Source organism: Sorghum bicolor, chromosome 1 (assembly GCF_000003195.3).
Source record: "Sorghum bicolor cultivar BTx623 chromosome 1, Sorghum_bicolor_NCBIv3, whole genome shotgun sequence".
Classification (NCBI taxonomy): Eukaryota; Viridiplantae; Streptophyta; class Magnoliopsida; order Poales; family Poaceae; genus Sorghum; species Sorghum bicolor.
Window position 1 is genome coordinate 68,277,416 of NC_012870.2, and position 19,819 is coordinate 68,297,234.

Genomic DNA, 19,819 nt, shown 5'->3' on the forward strand with positions numbered 1-19,819 from the left:
TGGTGACGGTATTAATTCGTTGTACATGGGTAATGATTTTTTGTTGATTATTTGTTTTTCTGCAAATTTTGATTGAATTGGTCTCATGTTTTTTGTTTATCTTTCAGCGGATGTTTTTGCTGGGCTGGCTACCGCGGAGGAGATGGCTAAAGGCGCCAGCGTTGCGCAGGAAGGACTTGCCGTTCCTCCGCGGCGTGAGCCTGCGCCTTCTGCGTTGGCCAACAGGCCTTCGCCTGCTGATGTACTTGGCCCCGGTAAGTTTCTTATTTTTTGTTCTATCCATTGGTTTGTTTTTTGGTATTTTATTCTAAGGTTGGTTGTGGTTTTGCGCAGGTGCTTCTGATCCTTCGATCACAGGTTGGACCGGTGCATTGCGCGAGGTTCATTCCTTGGTCGGAGGTTCGTTGTCTGACCTCCGCCAAAGGTTTTATGGTTCTTACGATGTTTTTTCTTACTTGTTTTTGTTTTACAGATCGTTTTCGTCAGAGGCTCCGCGGCATGGACTTTGACACGCTCCTCCGCGTGCAATATGAGCACCATAGCCTTGTATGTTTGTGAAGTGTTGTATTTTCCTTCGTCGTTTTTTATTCGGAGGTTTCATGTGTGTTGTTCTTGGGCAGGGTCATCACATGGCTGCTGCCTTGGAGGAGCGTTGCTCCCGAGAGGTCATTTGCCGTGATGAAGCAATTGAGGCTCTTAAAAAGGAAAATGAAACTTTGGAGGCTGAGAAGACTCGCCTGTCGGAGGAAGTTAAGGGATTTGCTTCTATTCGGCAGGCGGTTGAGGTGCTAAGGAAGGAGAATGAAGAGTTTAAGCTTGCGTCGGAGGTTATTAAGAAGGAGAAGGAGGAGGCTGAAGCTGCTGCGGCTGTCCTTCGCGAGAGTGCTTCCCAGCATGAACGGACGAAGGACCTGGCTGTGCAGCGCGCTGAGAAGGCCGAAGACGTTGCTGACCGGCTGCGCAAGGAGTTGGATGCTGAGAGGACGTCTGCTGCTGCGTTGCAGTCCCGTCTGCAGAAGGCGGAGGTGGAGGCTGCGGCTGTTGTTGGGCTCTACACCCACTCGCTGGCGCAGTTCGGAGGTAGCACCTCTGCTCCTCCGCCCAGCGGCGACGTTGGGGCTAGCCTCGCGTGGTTGAAGTCCCATATCCGCATGCTCCCTGACTTTGTCGGAGGAGCTGTTGATTTTGGGGCTTTGGCTGCGGTTAGCTCCTTCGCTCGGCTCTTGCGGCGCGGAGGTTGCTCCCACGCCGAGGGGGTTGATAAGGCGGAGTTTGCCACGGCGGAGGACGTTGGCGAGGGCACCCTCGGCCTGCGCAAATCTGTCCGGAACTTTATCAGTTCGTTCTGGATTAGGTTTGGGCGGGCTGAGGCGAAGAAGATGGCGGAGGCTCGTCGCGCTGAGGTATTGTTGATTTGTTTTTTTTCTTTTTGTATTTTGCTTTGCTGCTTTGCAATGTTACTTAAGATGGGTATTTTGTAGGAGATTGCGAAGAAGAAGGCTAAGGTTGACAAGGCCGGTCCTTCGCGTCCACCGAGGGAGGCGCGTCCTCCGACCCAGACTGAAGCGGAGGCTCGTGATGGTGGTGCCAAGGCTCCGGAGGGATCTGGTGCCAAGGTTTCAGAGCTGCCGGAGACTTCTGCTCCTCCTCCGCCTCAGGTGTGAGGCTTTTTAGTTTTTAGGTTTTTCTTAGTCTTTTTTTTTTGCGTCCAAGCATGTGACGCTTTTTTGTAAATAAGGTCGGAGGTTTTGCTTATTTTGTACAGAATGTTGGGGATGTAATATATCAAGTTGTTTTCAGATAAGCCTTTGTTTTACACTTTGATCCTGCGCAGGTCTCTGGCGGAGGACCTGCGCAGGATCATTACATTACTCCCCTTTCAATTTTTTACAAAGGGATTTATGTTTCTGGCGAATTGTGGGAGTACTGGCGAATTCCCTTCCCTAACATGAGATTGGTGGATATGTTCGAGTTTGTTGGATATGATATTGATGGCGAAGGATCTGAATTTATCCAGTCGCTTGCGCGCCGAGGTTCATGGCCTCCGGCTTAGGTGGTGGTTTTTGTTTTGTTTCTACCTTGCCGTAGGCTATTTGTGTTTTTTTCCTCTTTTTTTTATGACTTGGTTTGATGTGTTTATGCAGCCGCCATATCCTATCCTTCGCATCTTTGGTGAGAAGGATAGGGTACGCTGGGTGTCGGAGGTTTCCGAGGATTTTGCTGAGCCTTTTCTCCATGGATATCCGGAGGTTCGAAAGCTTCGTAATACGTTTTGGTTTTATCCTTCGTAATACGTTTTGGTTTTGAAGTTGTTATTTTGTGCGCAGGTTGTGAGGTCTGCTCCGTTGGAAGATCTTCCTTCGAATTTTGTCGAAGGAAGTTACGTTACCCCGGTGACGTTCAAGCGTGGAGATCTGTATGCGAGGGGTTATCTAGTTGACTGGTGGCGCCATAAGTATCCTACGCGTAGTATTGATGACTTAGTTGATTTCTTTGTTCGTGATTACTGCGATGATCTTAGGCTTTTTCCAGATTCGTATGTTAGAATTGTGCGAGGGTCTTAGAACCTTCGACGTTTTACGGTCGGAGGATGTTTCTCGTTTTTTGTTGTAAGCTTCTGTTATGTACATTGTATATGGTTAATAAAGGTCAGACATTTTTACCACATGGTCTCAGCTACCTATAACCTTCGACTTTTTATGGGTCGAAGGATGATTTTATTCTTTCCTTGTAAACGTTCTTTTGTAATGATTTCTTCATCAATAATAAAGTTTTTAAGTTTGCTACAACCTTCGATCTCATTTTTATTACAACCTTCGCGCTACAGCATTTATATATTGCAACGTCACGGTGGTGTTGATCCTAAGGATCTTTGTGTTGCTGTGGCTTGCTTGTTCTTGATGCTTGATGTTGCGAAGGTGTTGTTGATTTTTTCTTGCGCGGAGGATCGCCGCTTCTTGGCCTTAGAACCTTCGACTTTTTTGGCGCGAAGGATCCTTCGCTGAATTGTGCTATTTTTTTCCTTTGCTCGACTCCCGTGGAGTGTTGTCGAGGAGAACCTTCGGCTATCTGAGTCGGAGGTTCTGAAGGGTCGTTACGAGACTTCGTGCGATACCCTTCAGAGACCTCTGAGTCTGACTTCCATTGTTTCTGTTGTGGCTGTACACGACTTTGTGGTCGATGTTCATCACAACGCCGGAGTTCTATTATTACGAAGCTTCGTGCGATACAAACTTTTGTTGGTGTTGTGAGGCTAACTCCTGCTTCCATGGTGGCCTAGGATTTTTGCTTTTTGACTGCTAGGTTTGCACTCGATGCTCGGGTCTTTGTATACTGATCCTGATTGAGGGTGGGGGTAGGGTGAGCCTGGTTTTATAGGCTTTCGTGCATTTATTTTTTGTACTTAGTTAGGTTAAAATTTATTGTCGGGTTATTGATGGTTGTTGCGGTAGTTGGTTTTGCTGTACCTGACTCAGGGTTATTCTAGTTTCGTTTTAATTTCACACTTTGTTTGTTGGGGGTCTGCTTAGAGTAGCAGGATACCTTCGACCTTATTTTGGTGAAGGTTATGTGAATTTTGTTGAGGTCTGTCTTGTGAATGTTAAACCTCCGCCGCCTTTTGGCGAAAATAATATAGTTCCTGATGCCTGATTCTCCTCAGGTCTTTGTCAGGTTTGAAGGTTTTGTTCCTTCTGGCCATGTTGTGATGCCTGAGGAGGACAGGACTTTTTCACTTTTTGGCCATGTTATCCTTGCTGCCCGGCTCTTGGCTAGGTCTTTTGCTAAGGATTTGGTGTTTTTTCACCTTTGAGGACGTTCCGAGCTTTCTTAGCTTTTGGATGAAAGCTGCGGAGGGTCCTTGTGATCACGTGATGTTTTGTCGAATGCTACAGCCTCGTTGCTGGCTGTTTTTCGACTTTTTGGGCTTTAGTTCTGGGGTGGATTCCTCTTTATATCTCAGAGGTTTTTACATAGGTTCTGCCTCGTTAAAAACCTCACCTCCTGGTAGGAGTACCCCTGTGAGGAAAAGAGTGCAGACCTTGGAATGCGAAAAAGTAGAGAAAAAGAAAACGAGCGTATTTAGGGATGTGGATGCCGCCGCTTATTTTGCGGGGGTCATCCTTACACTCAAATGTAAAATCTACGTAGATTGTCGATGTTCCACGTGTGGGTGGAGGTTCTTCCTTCGAGGTCTCTTAGGTAGAAGGATCCCGACCTTCCCGCTTGTATTGCTGTATAAGGTCCTTCCCACTTGGGTTGCAATTTACCAGCGTTTGGGTGATCTCCTTTTTCCTGAGCACCAGGTCCCCATTTTGTATGTCTTTTCGTACTACCTTGCGGTCTCTCCAATTCTTGGTTTCTTGTTGATACCTGGTGATGTTCTCCACTGCCTCAAGTCTTATTGATTCTAAGGTTTCCTTACAGTACTCTTCATCTTCAGCCAACTGCTGCTTCATGGAACGCAGGCTTTGGTGTTTGATTTCTTCGGGCAACATTGCCTCTTCCCCATACAAGAGCTTGAATGGGGTGAACCCAGTTGTTCTTGAAACTGTTGTGTTATGTGACCATACAACTCTTGGTAGTTCTTCAACCCATTTCCCCTTGCGTAGGTTGAGTAAGGTCTTGGAGATTGCGGAGAATATTGTTCTGTTTGCTCTCTCCACGGCCCCGTTTGACTCTGGGTGATAAACAGACGCGAAAGCAATTTTGGTTCCTATGTGATGGCAGAATTCCTTGAAACTGTCTGAATCAAACTGCTTCCCGTTGTCAACTGTGAGCAAGCGTGGAACTCCGAATCTGCACACTATGTTCTGCCAGAAAAATTTTCTGATTGTTTCAGAGGTTATGGTTGCCAGTGGCTTAGCTTCGATCCATCTTGTGAAGTATTCGATGGCCACGACGGCGAATTTGTTTCCCCCCTGGGCAGTTGGCATTGGGCCTACCAGGTCCATTCCCCATCTCTGCAACGGCCATGATGCTGGTATGAGCTGAGTTAGTGCTGAAGGTCCTGACTGAATTGGTGAGAAGGTTTGGCAGGCTTTGCATGTCTTCACTATTTCTTCAGCATCTTTAATGTGAGTTGGCCAGTAGAAGCCTTGTCTTAATGCTTTAGCAGACAACGCGCGAGGTCCAATGTGAGACCCGCACATCCCGGAGTGTATCTCTTGTAGGAGTTCTCTGCCCTCGCTTTGTGATATGCATCTCAGCAAAGGTTGGACTACGCCTTTCTTGTACAGGATCCCGTCAATGGAGGTGTAATTCCTTGATCTTGCCTCCATCCTCTTGGCTGTTGCTTCGTCGTCTACAGCTGTCTCGCCTTTGAGGCAATCAGCTATTGCCTGCCTCCAATCTTCGCTTTCTGTCAGCAGGACTGAGCGAAAGGCTTTTGGCAACGATTCGGTCGCGGGTGTTGCAACAATCTGGTGGAAGGTTCCTTCTGGCAAGGGGTTGTTGTTGGCTGCTGCTTTCGCTAGCTCGTCTGCCTCGTAGTTTTCGGCTCTTGGAATGTACTGCAGTGTGAATCCCTTGAACCTTCTCTCCAGGCCTCTTACGACGGCCAGATATTTTGCCAGCTCCGGGTTGTGTGCTAGGTATTCCTTCTCCACTTGCCCTGCTACCACCTGGGAGTCTGTTTTGATGAGTAGGGTTTTTGCTCCCGAAGCCTTAGCTTTGTTCAGCCCGAGGATGAGACCTTCATACTCGGCTATGTTGTTTGTTGCTTTGAATTCGAGTCGTACAGCAAACTTTAGTTTGAGTCCAGATGGTGCGATTAGGACGGCTGCTGCTCCTGCTCCCGCTTGACCCCAGGCGCCATCTGTATACAGCGTCCACGGCTGATCGACTACCTTCTCCTTTTCTTTGTTCGAAGGTGTCCAATCTGCCATGAAGTCAGCCAGGGCTTGAGATTTGATGGAGGTTCTGGGGACATAGGTGATATCAAATTGTGACAGTTCGGCCGCCCATTTTCCTATACGTCCGGAAGCCTCTTTGTTCCTAAGGATATCACTCAATGGCTGTGAAGTGGGCACTTTAATCTCATGGCTTTGGAAGTAATGCTTGAGCTTCCTCGATGCACACAGGACCGCGTACGCGATTTTTTCTATCTCCGTATAGTTCAGCTTTGCTCCTGACAGAGCTTCAGATACGTAGTAAACGGGTCTTTGCACCGTTCCCTTACTGTCGCTTGTCTCGTGCACCAGGACACCACTGACAGCGTGATCGGAGGCAGCCACATACAGTAGTAGTGGGGTGTCTGGCTCAGGCACTGTCACAACCAGGTTGGTTGCAATGTAATTTTTTAGATGCCTGAAGGCCTCTGATTGTTCCGGACCCCATTCTGTTTTACCTTCTCCTCTCAACACTTTGAAGAATGGGAGGCTCCGTTCTGCCGATCTTGAGATGAATCTGTTGAGGGCTGCTATTCGGCCAGTCAGCCTTTGCACTTCTTTCTTGTTTGAAGGTTCTGCCATTGACATGATTGCTTTTGTTTTGTCTGGGTTAGCTCTGATTCCTTCGGAGCTGATGATATATCCCAGCATTTTTCCTTTGCTGACCCCGAACACACACTTCTCCGGGTTAAGTTTCAGCCCGGCAGATCTAAGGTTGACGAAGGTTTCCTGCAGGTCCTTGATATGATCTTCCTTGCGCTTGCTCATTACGACAACATCGTCGACGTAGGCTATGATGTTTCTGTGTAGCTGACTTCCTAGAACCTTCCCCATCATTCTGGAGAAGGTTGCCCCAGCGTTTTTGAGACCTTCTGGCATTCTGGTGTAGCAATACGTGCTGAATGGGGTTGTGAAGCTTGCCTTTCCTTCGTCTTCTTTTTTGAGCCAAATTTGGTGGTAACCAGAGAAACAGTCCAGCAGTGAGAATCTCTGACAACCAGCTGCTTTGTCCACAGAGGTATCTATCCTTGGCAAGGGGAAGGAGTCTTTGACACAAGCCTTGTTGAGATCCGTAAAATCTATGCACATTCTCATTTTGCCATTTTTCTTAGGGACCAGGACCACATTTGCCAACCATTCCGGGTATATGACCTCTCTGATGACCTTTGCGTCCAGGAGTCTTTGTACCTCTGCCTTCGCGGCTAAGGTTCTTTCTTCAGACATTTTTCTGTCTCTGCTTCTTCGGCCTCATCCTCGGATCAATGTCCAGCGAATGCTCTATTATGTCTCTGCTGACTCCTTGTAGGTCAGCGGCACTCCAAGCGAAGATATCTTGGTTCTTTTGCAACACGTCTAGCAATTCGAGTTCCTCCTCTCTACCAAGGGTGGCGGAGATGGTGACCTTCTTATCTGGAACAGCTTCCTGCAGAGGGACACATTTTGTTTCCTCCTGATCAGCCAGGTCTGTTTTCCCCCTTGGCATGTCTGGTGGCTGGGAAGCTTCATGCTGCGTAGAGTCTACGGAGTTTATGTTCCGGAAGGACTTGTAGATTGCTTTCTCTATGTTCCTTGCCTCCTTTTGACTTCCGTGAACCGTTATCACTCCGTGCAGAGCCGGGATTTTCATGCACAGGTATCCCATATGAGCGGCCGCATTGAACTTGTTCAAGAATCCTCGCCCGAATATGGCATTATATGGGTAGTGCAAGTCTACCACATCGAAGGTGACGTACTCTGTTCTTGCGTTCTCCGTTGTGCCGAAGGATACGGGCAAGGCGACCTTCCCCAGAGCATGTATCTGCTTTCCTCCGAATCCGATCAGAGGTGACTCCGAAGGTTGGAGTTGGCTTCTACTGAGCTTCATTTGGTCAAAGGTTCCAGCAAATATTATGTCTGCGGAACTCCCTGAATCCACTAAGATCCTGCTTACTCCCCAACCCGCAACATTTGTTGTTATGACCAAGGCGTCTGTGTGAGGGTAGCTTTCCAATCTTAGATCTTCCTCGGTGAAGGTTATTGGGGTTCTGGACCAATCAGTGCATCTCACTGGCCCTTGAACTGCAACGTTGTTGACGAGCCGGAGGTGATCCTTCTTCTGCTTCTTTGTCTGGAACTCCATTGAGGACCCCCCAGCTATTGGTAAGATCATTCCAATCGTGGGCAGGGGTGTATGAGGGCCGATCTGATTATTAGGGTGGGGTTCGGTTTTTGGTGGTGGTGGGGCTTGGAGTAGCTGTAGCTGGTTTGGGGGAGGAGGTAGTGACTGCTGGTGGGGTTGCGGGGTTTCGATGTACGTAATGTGTGGAGGTCGTGGAGGAACATAGTTTGGTGGAAGGTTGTGGTCCGCGGTTTGCTGGGCTGGGCGCCAAGCTGGTAGGAAGGTGGGATAGTAAGCGGAGGCTAGCGCGCTGGGCTAAAGTGGAGCTGGGTGCTGCTGGCTTGAACCTCCGACATATGAATGGTAGAAGGTTTGAGGGAATGTGTGATTTACTTCCCGAGGTTGAGCAACTGGTATCGGAGGTTGCGGGGCTGACCTGCTCTTGATCCTCTCCTGAGTTTCTTTTGCATCTGGGCAATCTCTGGTGGAGTGACCCTTCTCCTCTCCATGGAAGAAACAATACTGTTTCCGTGGTCGCTGACTTTGATTTTTTCGCCATCCCGCATTTCGACCCCCTCTTCCAGCTTGATTGGGTATGCGTTCCGAGCTTCGCGCTTCCGCTGGTGGACGGTTATTTTCCGGCCTGTCATTTTTCGGTTGCTCGATATTCATCATCTGTCCACCAGCCTCTCGCTGTGGCCGGCGTTCATCCTGGCTGAGGTTCTTCTTCTGTGGGTTTCTATCATTGCTCTGCCTCTTCTGAGAGTTTTGGTCTTCCAACCTTTTGCGGTAGTCGTTGTCTGACCTGCAATACTTCTCAAACTCGTGGTACAGCCCGTGCATGGATGCTGGCTTTTCTCTGGCCAAATGGGCCGCGAAGGGCCCTATGCGAAGACCCTTGATGGCCGCTTCAATGGCAACCTCCTCCGGCACGCCGGGTGCTCTAGCCTTAGTCTGTACGAACCTTTGGAAGTACTCCCGCAGTGCCTCTCCCTGACTCTGGCGACACTGGAACAGGTCCGTGGAGGTCAGTGATTCAACTGCGAATCCCTGGAAATTCGCTAAAATCTTGTCTCGAAGGTTCTCCCATGAATAGATTGACCCGGGTCTCAGCATTGAGTACCATGCCAGGGCATCTCCCTCGGCTGCGATCACGAAGGATTTTGCCATCACAGTCTCGTTCCCTCCAGCTGAGGCCACGGCTGCCTTGAAACTCATCAGGAACTGGCGCGGATCGGCCTTTCCGCTGAATTTAGGGAGCGTGATAGGTTTGTAGGTTGTTGGCCAAGGCGAGGTCTGCAATCCTTCGGACAAAGGGGAGCGAAGGTCCGACGTGCCCCGCAGCATGCCACCGTAGTTTGCCGGTTGCACATCTAATGTTGGGCCGGCGCTGTTCGGAACAGCGGGCTGAATTGTCGGCTGAGGTGGAGGTTGCATGCTAAGGATTTCTGCCTGCAGGAGTGAAAGCTGCTGCCTGATCTCGGCCGCTTGCGTCGCGGCTACCGCTGCCTCTTGGCTGGCGGCGTAGGCAGCAGCGATCCGGTCTCGCTCTTGCTGAAGGTTCTGCAATTGCGTTTGCAGCTGCTGGAGCTCTTGCGCGGCCGTGGGTTGCGCCGGGTCTGCGGCGGGGGGAGGTTCCTGGCGTGTTTCCGGCTGCTCGTTCTCTGGCTGCTCGCCCTCATAACCTTCTCCCTCCACGGTCGCGTACGTGCTTCGCACGGCCCTCCTCGGCCTTCCTCTCCTGGAGGGCTCTGCCCGAGGTCTTGTGGTGCTTGTTCTCTTTCCAGCCATCGCAGGTTATACTTCGGGGGCCCCACGGTGGGCGCCAATGTTGGGAAGATGCTCTCCGCACTCCCCAGCTGTACGGTGAAACGTGAACCTTCTCACTCGGTGCCGTGAGAGGTTTGAGCTCCAACGGACAGTAGGCTCAACGGTAGGTGAAAACAGTGAATGCTCTCCCTCTCCCTATTAATGGCGGTATCGCGCCCCTTATATAGGGCCCGGAAACCGACCTAATGACATTTACATAAATGCCCCGTGACGGTGGGGGAATATTCCAGTATATTCTTTCATCGCAGTCTACTGACCCTAATACACCTGCGTAATTTCACATTGCAAGCCCTTCGTTCATCCTCTGACTGGGGCCTCAGCTGGTCGGAGGCTTGGATCCTCCGCCCAGTTGCGGATCCTTCGACGCTTTGGTGTCGGAGGTTCCTCAGCCCGGCTGGGCCGGAGGTTGCTCGACCCGGCCACCGCGGGAGCTCCTCCTTAGCCTGGTCCAGTCGGAGGTTCCTCGGCCTGGCTGCGTTCTCCCGCCATCCTCGGATCCGGGAGGGTCGGAGGTTCCCACCTTTCCTCGCTCGTGGACCTCCGCCGGTGTCTCAGTCCCTGCACACACTTAGCACGACCAGACGAGTCGTCAACATTAGCATTTCACGATAAAGGATATCCTCCGACGCTTCAGGCGTCGGAGGTTCCCCAGGTGAAGGATAACCTCCGACGCTGCCAGGGAGAAGGATGCAGCTGTTCCCCAACAAAAATCCTTTAGAATAATTCACAGGGTCCCAGATATTCTCACTCTTATCATGTGACCTTGTCCACCGAAACCCCATGATGCCACGCGTTGCGACGCGAGAGAGATTCGATCGAAGCTTTGGGTCGGTCGTCGCATGCACTGAAATGCAGCCTGGTGACTGGCATGCATGCTGTGCCGACAAGCAATCGGCTAGGCTTTTAGTAGTCTCCGTGGTTGATACAACACTGACAGTGGCATCCAACTGTGGAGCAGTACTCTACTATTCATTTAGAAAGGAACATTTGGTTGGAAACACTTATGTGTTAATTAAACTGGGCTAGCTGCCATGCTCAAACTAATATATTTTGCTATTATGCATAATGCATTAGTAGGTATACCTCTGGCATGCTGGATTAGTTCAGTTGTAGAGAATGCAATGGCTTTTACTGAATTGTCACGATCTTATCCAATCCAACCTCCCGTGGAGATATATTGATGGATCTTCCTTCCTTGGCTTCAAAGATCACACCATATCGGTGGTTGCTTCGCGTGTGCATCTTAACTTCGGAGCAAATAATGGCTTTTGGCATGGCATTACAGTCTGATTGATAGGGTAGCTTGCCAAGCAACAAAACACAATGTACTGCCGAAGTGGCAAATATACAAGATTTGTCCAAGACAGACCGCTTTACTTGAAAGGACAAGCAACACTATAAAAGTACTGACCACCATGCAATCCATTCAGTGGTATAAATTTTCCTGGATGGATGAATTTTAGAGGCTTCACATAAATCATTAAAAAATTATAATGTAGAGAGCATCCGATATTTTGTTGGCCTCAGCGTTTACATGTTACTTCACACTAACCGGTTTTGTTCTACCATTCATATGAGTGTAGAGAGCATCCGAGTTCGGACCAGTATTACTCATAAATACTACTCATCAGACATCCATGATATCAGCCCATGAAGAGATGGTTCTTTAAATTGTCTTTATATTCATGGCATCACATCAAACTGATTAACGAGGTTCAGCAAGAAGCGCTTGTGCATTTCCTCGATCAGGATCCGCATATGGGCAGCCTACATTGATGTATGTTTATGTTGATCGTGGGATATGCTCATATATGCAGCATTACGGGGTTGTTTGCAGCATGAGCATGATCTACGCCACACCCCGTTTATCGCAACCGGATACAGATAAGGCATCCATATAAATATATACTTGTATTAGAAAGAGCAAAGATAGAATTCTGATTAGTTATTGATTGTTGACATAAATTTGTCCTTAAATTTTTAATAGCTATGTCTGCTAAAGGTACCCGTGGAGCACGAGTTGGTGTCCGAGTTCCTTTCACATAAAAAGATGGCCGCTCACTACATGTTATTATATTATTACTTTTATTTGAAAAGGTAGCTACTCATCACCAGAATTTTGACCGGGATGGCAACTAGTGAGAGCCAACAGCATCATATCAGCGGCCATGCTATGGTGAATTGAAGCTGCAGCAAGAGTAACCATTCTCGCGGCGACACATTGGCACACAAGGAGCTGAATGTGGGGAGCAGACTGTGAGACTGAGCACGCAAGCCGGGAGAATATATTTGAACATCAGGTCACTGCTAGTCTGCTAAAATCCAATCCAACGGGGACATGGAGTAGAGTAGTAGACGGCACACTTGAATCGGATTTTTTGAAGCAGAGGAGGAGGGATCAGACCAGGACGCTACAGTCCAATGGAGGAATAAATCACAAACGAAAAGTGAAGGAGAACGTTGCTACAACAGGAGAAGCATGACCGCGCCTACGCTGAAGGGGAGCTAGAAAGTTTAGGAGCAAGTGAAAGTACCAATAAGAGATGCTATTTTTGTGCAATTTATTAACTCTGATATTTTATATAAATATTAATTTTATTATAAATATGGACGTGTAAGATTAATTGTAAATCTTACCATGAAGATGTTCAAGCATTCAATCATACCAATCAGTAAGCAAATGCGTAAAACACTCCAAAAACCAGATCGATTTTTATAGGTATCTCAACTAGAGGGAGCGACGGGGATTCACCAGCCATTGGTGGCAAGCAAGTGAGTTAGACTGTCTAGACAGTGCGAGGTACCACCTCTTTATGATGTATTAGCAGTTATTTGTATTCCATTTGTTCTTACTTCTAGTGTTTTAGTATTATTCTTACTCACATTTGTTACTTATACAAATTGTCCTTTTGCAACATATTATATCTGAGATTGATAAAGAGGATCTAGAGAACTACGAGTACACAACATATTTAGAAGACAACACCAATAATCTCACAGGTTTCATGCTCTACCACATATAGATCCTATTTAGGCATTGCAACATCGCTATCCCTCCAAAAATAATTTCATTAATTGAACCTAACGTACTCAATCTTGAGCATGTAGTATTCTCTTGGTCAATTTTTGGGTTTAATAAAGCATTAATGATGACTAAATAAATAACGGGCATAATTATGTACAATAAACACTAAAAACAAGTACAGCTAAGATCCAGGTCTTTTTAAATCTAGTAACATATATATACTTTTAGAAAACAATGGATATTGGTTTCATGTTTTTTTTTACTTGAATTCGGTACAAACATGTAGAGGGCAAACAAGTTATTTCGTTTTTTTTAAATACAAACCCACTTTTGAACCCAGCTAGATAGCCAATTTTTTGTGGTATTCATAGTTTGTTGACCAAGTTTTATATTTTTTGAATTATGTAGCACAAAGAAATTTAGACAACAATTGAATTTACGAAATTGGACTGCACCCATCGAATACTTATCTTCTTTGATTTGATTGCTAGTGAACAAAGTTGGAGATCACGACAAACTGAGCCTAACTTTCTCGTAGTGGAACCTATCTATCCACGTCTAAATCTTAGGATTGGTATATTGTACATCGAAGCATGTTTGTCTGTATTTATATTTTTAGAAAGAAACAATAATTATTTATATAATCAATAATGATAGACAAAGCAAGATTTTTTTTACATAACTTAGTCAATCTGTATCGACTCATATGTGCATGTATATACGTGTAGTCGTGTAGTACGTCGGCGTCCGTGCATCCGGACGAAAAAGTTGGCGATGATCATCCATAATCCGACCGCCAACTCGCCGGACGCCTCTCTCACCTAGATTTTCCACGGCGCACCTGGCTGAAAATCCTCACGCCTTAGCTAATTGCATGTCGAGGCGGCCTCACGTGTCCCTCGCCGGATCGCTCGCTCGTCCTCACACTCACACGCATGACACACCACCACCATTGTCCCCAAGGTCGTTGCAGCCTTTATATATTCACGGTCGCCGACGACGCAGCAACCGCAATGTAATTATTTCTCTTTATTACAATCCTGTGCAAGTGCAAAGCCAAGAAAGAGAGAGAGGGAGAAGTGAGAAAAAAATAATATTTTTTATTTTCTATGGTAGTCCATAAGCTTATGGGTACCTTTTGCTATAGACTCCTCTATGAACTAGTCTCACAATATTCCAGTTACCTGATAGCAAATACTTTAATCCTATGGACTACTTTATGGCACACATTGTGGTTGCTCATAAAGCTCTAGTAGTGGTAGGAGAGAAGACACACATGGATACATACAGCCATACAGGCACACGTCGACCCATCACCAGGTTGGTCTGCTCATCAGAAAAAAAGAGAAAAAAAAAGCAGGTTGGTGACATGTCGTCTCGTCCAACATGGATTGCATGCCCGCCCGCCCGCCCCAGCCCGTCCATTGCTTTTCGCCGAAACGTGCACGACGCGACGCTACAGCACCCGGCGCCGCGCGCGCGGATCTCCCTCGGATCTACTGTAGCATGTAGCTCAGGATCCTCTGTGTCGGCTACGGCACCGAGGACCCATATATGCGACGATGCGTGCAGTCTGTGCTGTTGCCCGGGGCTGTGGTTAATTTTGAGTGTGATCGATCTCCTCTCCAAGTCTCCCCGTACGAGCTCTATATAAACAGGGCCCTTTGCCCCTCTCCGCAGACGGCAGCAGCGAACGCGCCTCCATCCTCCTCGCCGCTCGCCTCCTTCCCTGCAGAGCGCCACAAAGGTCGGTCCTGTGCTTCAATTCCTCAAAGACTGCCCCAACGCCCCTCTTTCTCATTCATGCCGAATGTTTCTTCACCTTCTTCGCCTCGTTTCCCTCCTCGATCTTCAGGCACTGAAAGCTTCGCGGTGTTCTTCTTTCTTGCAGTTGCAGAGAAGGGAGACGACGGGAGGAAGAGGAGGAGGAGTCAGAGGAAGAGATGGCAGGGTGTGATGGAGGAGCCAAGTCATCGGCGTCCATGGAAAAAGAGGTAATTTTGGCATGATTTCTATGTGAATTGACTTGATGATTCCTGGCCAAAGAAAAGGAATTATCGCTGTCTAGAGGTTGTAGTTCACATGTTATCGATGGATCGTTCAGTTGTTGCTTTGTTCACATACATTGTATTTGCATGCCTCGTTCAGTCCCCCCCTACCTGCCTACTGGGATCAATACTGCCCTGCTTTGATTAGTTTCTGAATTTTGACCTCAAAACGAACTTTTTTGTTTTTGGAGTTTTTATTGGGGCTCAACCTAGGACATATAGATCGACGGGGTTCGGGTTTTGCAGAGCAATGCTTGATTCGATTTTGAAATACAATTATACATCAAAAGATTAAGCTGAAAAAAGAAAAATGTCTTCATTGCCTGAAAATGGAAAACCGACAAGCAGCTTAAGGAAACAGGGAACATAAAGAACAATCTGTGGTTTCAGTGTTTGCCCATTTCAAAATTTCAGTTCCTTTAACGAAACAAATATCTTGCCTTTGATGCTAGCTTTTCAGTGAAGAATCGTCAGTTTTTTTTCCACTTTTGATGACACCATAGAGATGTTTCCTTGGTTGAATCTTGATTGCGCATTAACGGAAAATCATCATGTTTGTAACCACCAAAAGGAAGGTAATTACTCAACACCTAACGTGTGTAGATTAAGCTGCACCTTATCCTCAGCACCTACTGTACTTATTTAGCAAACCTGCCGCGTCCAACGCATTTAAAGATTCCGCACTATCTTAGTACTAATACCGCTATAGATTATTGCCTACGAGACGAAACTGCTTTTAATTTGTTGACCATGCGCACCAGGATTGTTGTTTAATAATGACAGTGAAGGAATGAACGAAAGTAAACTTTACACAACCTGTCCTTGGGCCCAAGAATCTATCTAGCTATTGACTGAAACTTGAGAGGTTCTGGGCAACCATCACGAGATGTGGCCTCGGTTCTGTCGATGATGGACCGATCCTTCTTTTTTACTGTGATCTACTCTAGCTGAAGCTGACCCTCTGAGAATCTCACTCAGCGCGAGTCAGCTTCGCAACCGCATCTGCATGCATTACGCATGAGCGAGCAGCAAACACAGCCCCGGCCGCTAACAGTTTCTGGAATCCTGTCATTTTCGTGGCTTTGTTCAGCGATCGCCGTCAGTAGATCGGTCACATGCTTTTGGTGGATCAAAAGCAACCGCATAGATAGCACAGAGCGAGCGGCATATCCTTCCTTGTCGCGCGAGGGATCGATCGAAAGCGATGCGTGTTTTTGTCAGCTGTGAAATTATGGTTAATCGAGTGGTCAAAAAGGGGGGCAGATGCCTGAAACATGGATGGTTGTAAGTGTATCATTCGTGCCGTCATGTCAGTCCACTAGAGAAGCAAGCGTCTGTGTCTGTGCCGGCATGATGGCCCTGACCCCTGAACAAACGGATAAGCCCTCCTTCCTCGCTCCCTTCCCGTACCCGGAAGAGGTTCAGTAGTTCGGCACACAGCTTCAGAATCGGCTGTTTTTTTTTCTTTTTGGGAGGGCAGATTCATAATTTGGGGTGTTTGGCGCAGGTTTTGGCACAAGTTTGTGCTGACTTGAACCATTTTGCTTGTAGGCATGCGCAGAGAAGAAGTACGGAGGAATTGCACCCAAGAAGCCTTTGATATCCAAGGTTAGCAAAATGTAGTACAGTAACATTTTTAACCCTCGCGCTATTGGACCAAACAACACGAATGCAAGCTTATTTAGAAGCCTTTTTTTTTAGGTTAGCTTATCTATAAGCTCCGATCACTTCCTCTGATGTCTCATTCCTGCATGGCGTGCTAATGCAGGACCACGAGCGCGCCTACTTCGATTCTGCGGACTGGGTGCTGGGCAAGGTCAGAGAAGAGAACAAAATCCACGCTCCAGAATTCAGGAATTGCGCATGTTCAGAGTTCAGACCTCAGACTAGTAGTGTCTCTAACCGTCCTCTTTTTTTGTTGGCTTGTATTTTGCAGCAAGCTGCAAACAGCAGCACAAGGGCTGCTGTCGAGTCTCTGAAGCCCAAGCTGAAGGTCAGTTGCATTGGACCATTACAATACTCAGTTCAAAGACTCGAATGAATTCATGTGATTTCTCCAGCATTGAAGTTACTACGTAACTAATGGTCTGTTCCTCATTCCCCTGTGCAGAGAACGCCTCACCACCAGCTGCCCCCTCGTAAGCCCACCTGCGCTTCCAGTTGAGACGACGCACGGTAAGCTAGCTAGCTGGCCCTCCACCAAGACCCTCCTCAAACTGCACAGCTCACAGCATGCATCTGCAGAGCTATGTGCAATTGCAAAGAGGCCGCAAGACATGACCTTCCGTTCGTCCTTGCGTGTTCGTGTTCGTGCAGGCCACGCGTTGCAGCTGCTGGAGTGGAGGGAGAGCTCGGAGGCAAGGAGGGAGGATGCATGCCGAGCTGGGATAAATGTTTAGCTGGTCCGAAATCGTAGGGACGAGAGCCAGAAATCCGAATCCGAGATGCAATCTGGTTTCTTGGCAGTTGCATTGCAGCACCTATTGTGTATTTATCATAAGAACGGATTAATTAATTATCAATTATCTGGCTTAAGTTTGGCACGGCACTTGGTGTCTCAACTACAGAAGAATGGACGAAAGATTTTTGTTCAAAAAATGCTGGGTAGGTTTTGTTGGTTCACTTCTCATGAGAAGTTTTGTTTCTTTGTCCACGGGATTTGTGGCTTTCTTCTTGGGAACAGAAGCCCAGTATTAGACCACGGCCCTGCAAGGCCGTCGGTTTATTGGGCTTGGGCTCCTACTGTTTAGACTCGTGGCCAGCCCATCCACTGTCTGTGCTTTAAGTTAGTACCCAGCCTACCCGCTTTCAGCCCAAGTCATTACTAAATTCATGAGGCTTCTCTATTTATGGCTTTATCAAAACATTTTGACTTCTCTATTTTTTACTTAAAAATGGAACCTTCTATAAAATGTTTGGTAGAGCTTCTTTAGAGGAGTAAGAGCCGAAGAGAAGCCTTACCAAACAATCCCTCGATCTACCATGCTAGAGCCTTAGCTTCTTAATCCCACTACATAGACAATAGCACTATGCTTGTTCCTGATGAGTCAGATACACTCAAATGGGAACTTTATTATTCCCTCCCTCCAAATTATGAGGTGTTTTCTTTTCTTTAGATTCATAAATTATGTATGCATTTAAATATAGTGTATCTAAATACATACCAGGTGTATATAGATTTATGGCTTTTGCTATATATATGCACTTAGGATGTAAATGTAGTCTTATAAGGAGGGAGTACTAGAGTACAACTTACAAAATGTTCAGAAAATTGCACCGCCAATAATAAAAGGTTTGCTGGCAGTAATAAGCAACAGGATTCCGGATTTGCCACAACCAGTTGGTTAAACTGAACTTGTGTTTTGATCATTGATCATACATTGAAAGATGGAAAGCAAACGCGAAAAGTGGGGACACTGCCCTGGAACTCTTTAAAAATCTAGATCGAATTCCATGGGCCCAAGAGTTCCTCGAGAAATTCCCCCATGCAAGCTTTTTTGGGTGTGTTTAGTTTCATATGAAATACAAAATACGAAGTATTTTGAAACGATGAAATACAAAATACCAATTTTTTATGGGCGTGTTGAATTCTGTCCAAAATATTAAAATTTTCAGGGTCCAAAATACATGAAGCTGCTCTTTGGAGCTTTTTTTAAGGCACTTGAGGCCAAAATCCAAAATGCAAATGACAACCATTTTGCTAAAAAAAATAAATTGTGTTTAGTTTCATTCTTCGAAATGATGGTCCAAAACCTTTTTTTTTTCCCAGATGAGGAATTAAACATGCCCTTAGTTTTGTTGTTGGCGTTTTTTTTAAGGAACAAGAGAGGTTTGAGGCCCCCTACTGAATATATTAAAAGATCAGGGGAAAAATACAAAGTAAAACAGAGTACAAAACAGGCAAAAAGAGCTAGCTGAAGCACAACAGAGGAGAGCAAAGGCTTAGAAATATATGTTTGAACTGAACTAATGCGGAGCTTTTGTATCAGAGGATGATATACGTACGTACACATGGGCTCCCCCAAGACAACTAACTGGCTAGCCCATAACGTAGGTGTATGTGTATCATGGCAGATCAGTCTAATCGATTGCTTGTCGAATGTCGAGGCCTACTAGCATAGTATTTCATGGGGATCCTCCTACGCATATTTCAGCCGATCGCAAACGCACGCCGGCATGCGTACGTGCTCATCTGCTTGTCGAGGCCTAGCATGCATGCATGGCTCTAGTACAGAAGCCGAGCAGGCAAAGACCAAAGAGCACGCCACAAAGGAACAACTCCCGTGAACATGATGCAACCTGCAGCTCCAAGCCCCTTTTGATCTGGACCCTGCATGCAGGCTGCAGCCAGCGCCCAGCGGGGCACACAGAGACAAACAAAACCCTGACTAGGGCACTGCAGTGTTCCGTTTGCATGCATTTCGCAAGCGTTTTAGCTGCTGACATGGACGCAAAACATACAAGGTACTGTACGTAATAGTAGGTATAGGTCTACAAGCTAAGCTAGTCCCCACTCTACGTATATTTGCCTGGTGGTGACGACCTTGCGACTCATGTACACATCAGCACTCTTAGGCCTTATTTAGATCCAAAATATTTTTAGATTTTGACATTGTAATACTTTTGTTTTTATTTGACAAACAATGTTCAATTACGAAATAACTAGGTTTAAAAGATTCGTCTCACGATTTATAGATAAACTATATAATTAGTTTTTATTTTCATTTATATTTAATGCTTAATTCATGTATCGCAAGATTCGATGTAACGAGGAATTTTATTTTTTTTTGTTTTTGGGTGAACTAAACAAGGCCTTATTAGTTGGGTGACTTGGATCTTGCTGCTTTTCACATGTACAGTTTGTCTACCTGACCAGAGACCACCTGCTACGGGTCTACGTACATACTATAGGAGTATGCGTTCCAATCTT

General features: G+C 46.7%; 2 protein-coding genes across 4 annotated transcripts; one reads left to right on the forward strand and one right to left on the reverse strand.

Annotated features, from left to right (window-relative positions):
- Positions 3,431-9,777, reverse strand: LOC110432454. Its single transcript, XM_021452909.1, has 3 exons — positions 9,490-9,777; positions 8,768-9,405; positions 3,431-3,467 (listed from the first exon to the last, which is right to left on the reverse strand). Exons 1-3 carry the CDS (start codon positions 9,775-9,777, stop codon positions 3,431-3,433), a joined length of 963 nt encoding a protein of 320 aa, XP_021308584.1.
- On the forward strand, positions 14,372-17,487 carry LOC8083999. 3 transcript variants are annotated; one of them, XM_021457162.1, is made up of 7 exons: positions 14,407-14,588; positions 14,697-14,835; positions 16,441-16,497; positions 16,658-16,705; positions 16,826-16,882; positions 17,000-17,064; positions 17,206-17,487. In XM_021457162.1, the coding sequence occupies exons 2-6, from the start codon at positions 14,785-14,787 to the stop codon at positions 17,051-17,053; spliced, it is 267 nt and encodes an 88-aa protein (XP_021312837.1). In that variant the 5' UTR covers positions 14,407-14,588; positions 14,697-14,784; the 3' UTR covers positions 17,054-17,064; positions 17,206-17,487. The 3 variants fall into 3 exon arrangements, with proteins under 3 accessions (XP_021312831.1, XP_021312837.1, XP_002465384.1); XM_002465339.2 differs by having other exon boundaries at positions 14,409-14,588; positions 14,733-14,835; XM_021457156.1 differs by having other exon boundaries at positions 14,372-14,588; positions 14,733-14,835; positions 16,658-16,882.

Excerpts from the sequence above, each read along its gene's own strand:
- LOC110432454 (XM_021452909.1), bottom strand. The coding sequence starts at position 9,777 with ATGGCTGGAAAGAGAACAAGCACCACAAGACCTCGGGCAGAGCCCTCC. Across the intron at positions 9,406-9,489 it reads CCGCCAGCCAAGAGGCAGCG|CCGACAATTCAGCCCGCTGT; the intron begins GTAGCCGCGACG and ends CCTCCACCTCAG. Across the intron at positions 3,468-8,767 it reads GACAACGACTACCGCAAAAG|GTACAGCAAAACCAACTACC; the intron begins GTTGGAAGACCA and ends ACCCTGAGTCAG.
- LOC8083999 (XM_021457156.1), top strand. The coding sequence starts at position 14,785 with ATGGCAGGGTGTGATGGAGGAGCCAAGTCATCGGCGTCCATGGAAAAA. Across the intron at positions 14,836-16,440 it reads CGGCGTCCATGGAAAAAGAG|GCATGCGCAGAGAAGAAGTA; the intron begins GTAATTTTGGCA and ends TTTTGCTTGTAG. Across the intron at positions 16,498-16,657 it reads AGAAGCCTTTGATATCCAAG|GACCACGAGCGCGCCTACTT; the intron begins GTTAGCAAAATG and ends GTGCTAATGCAG.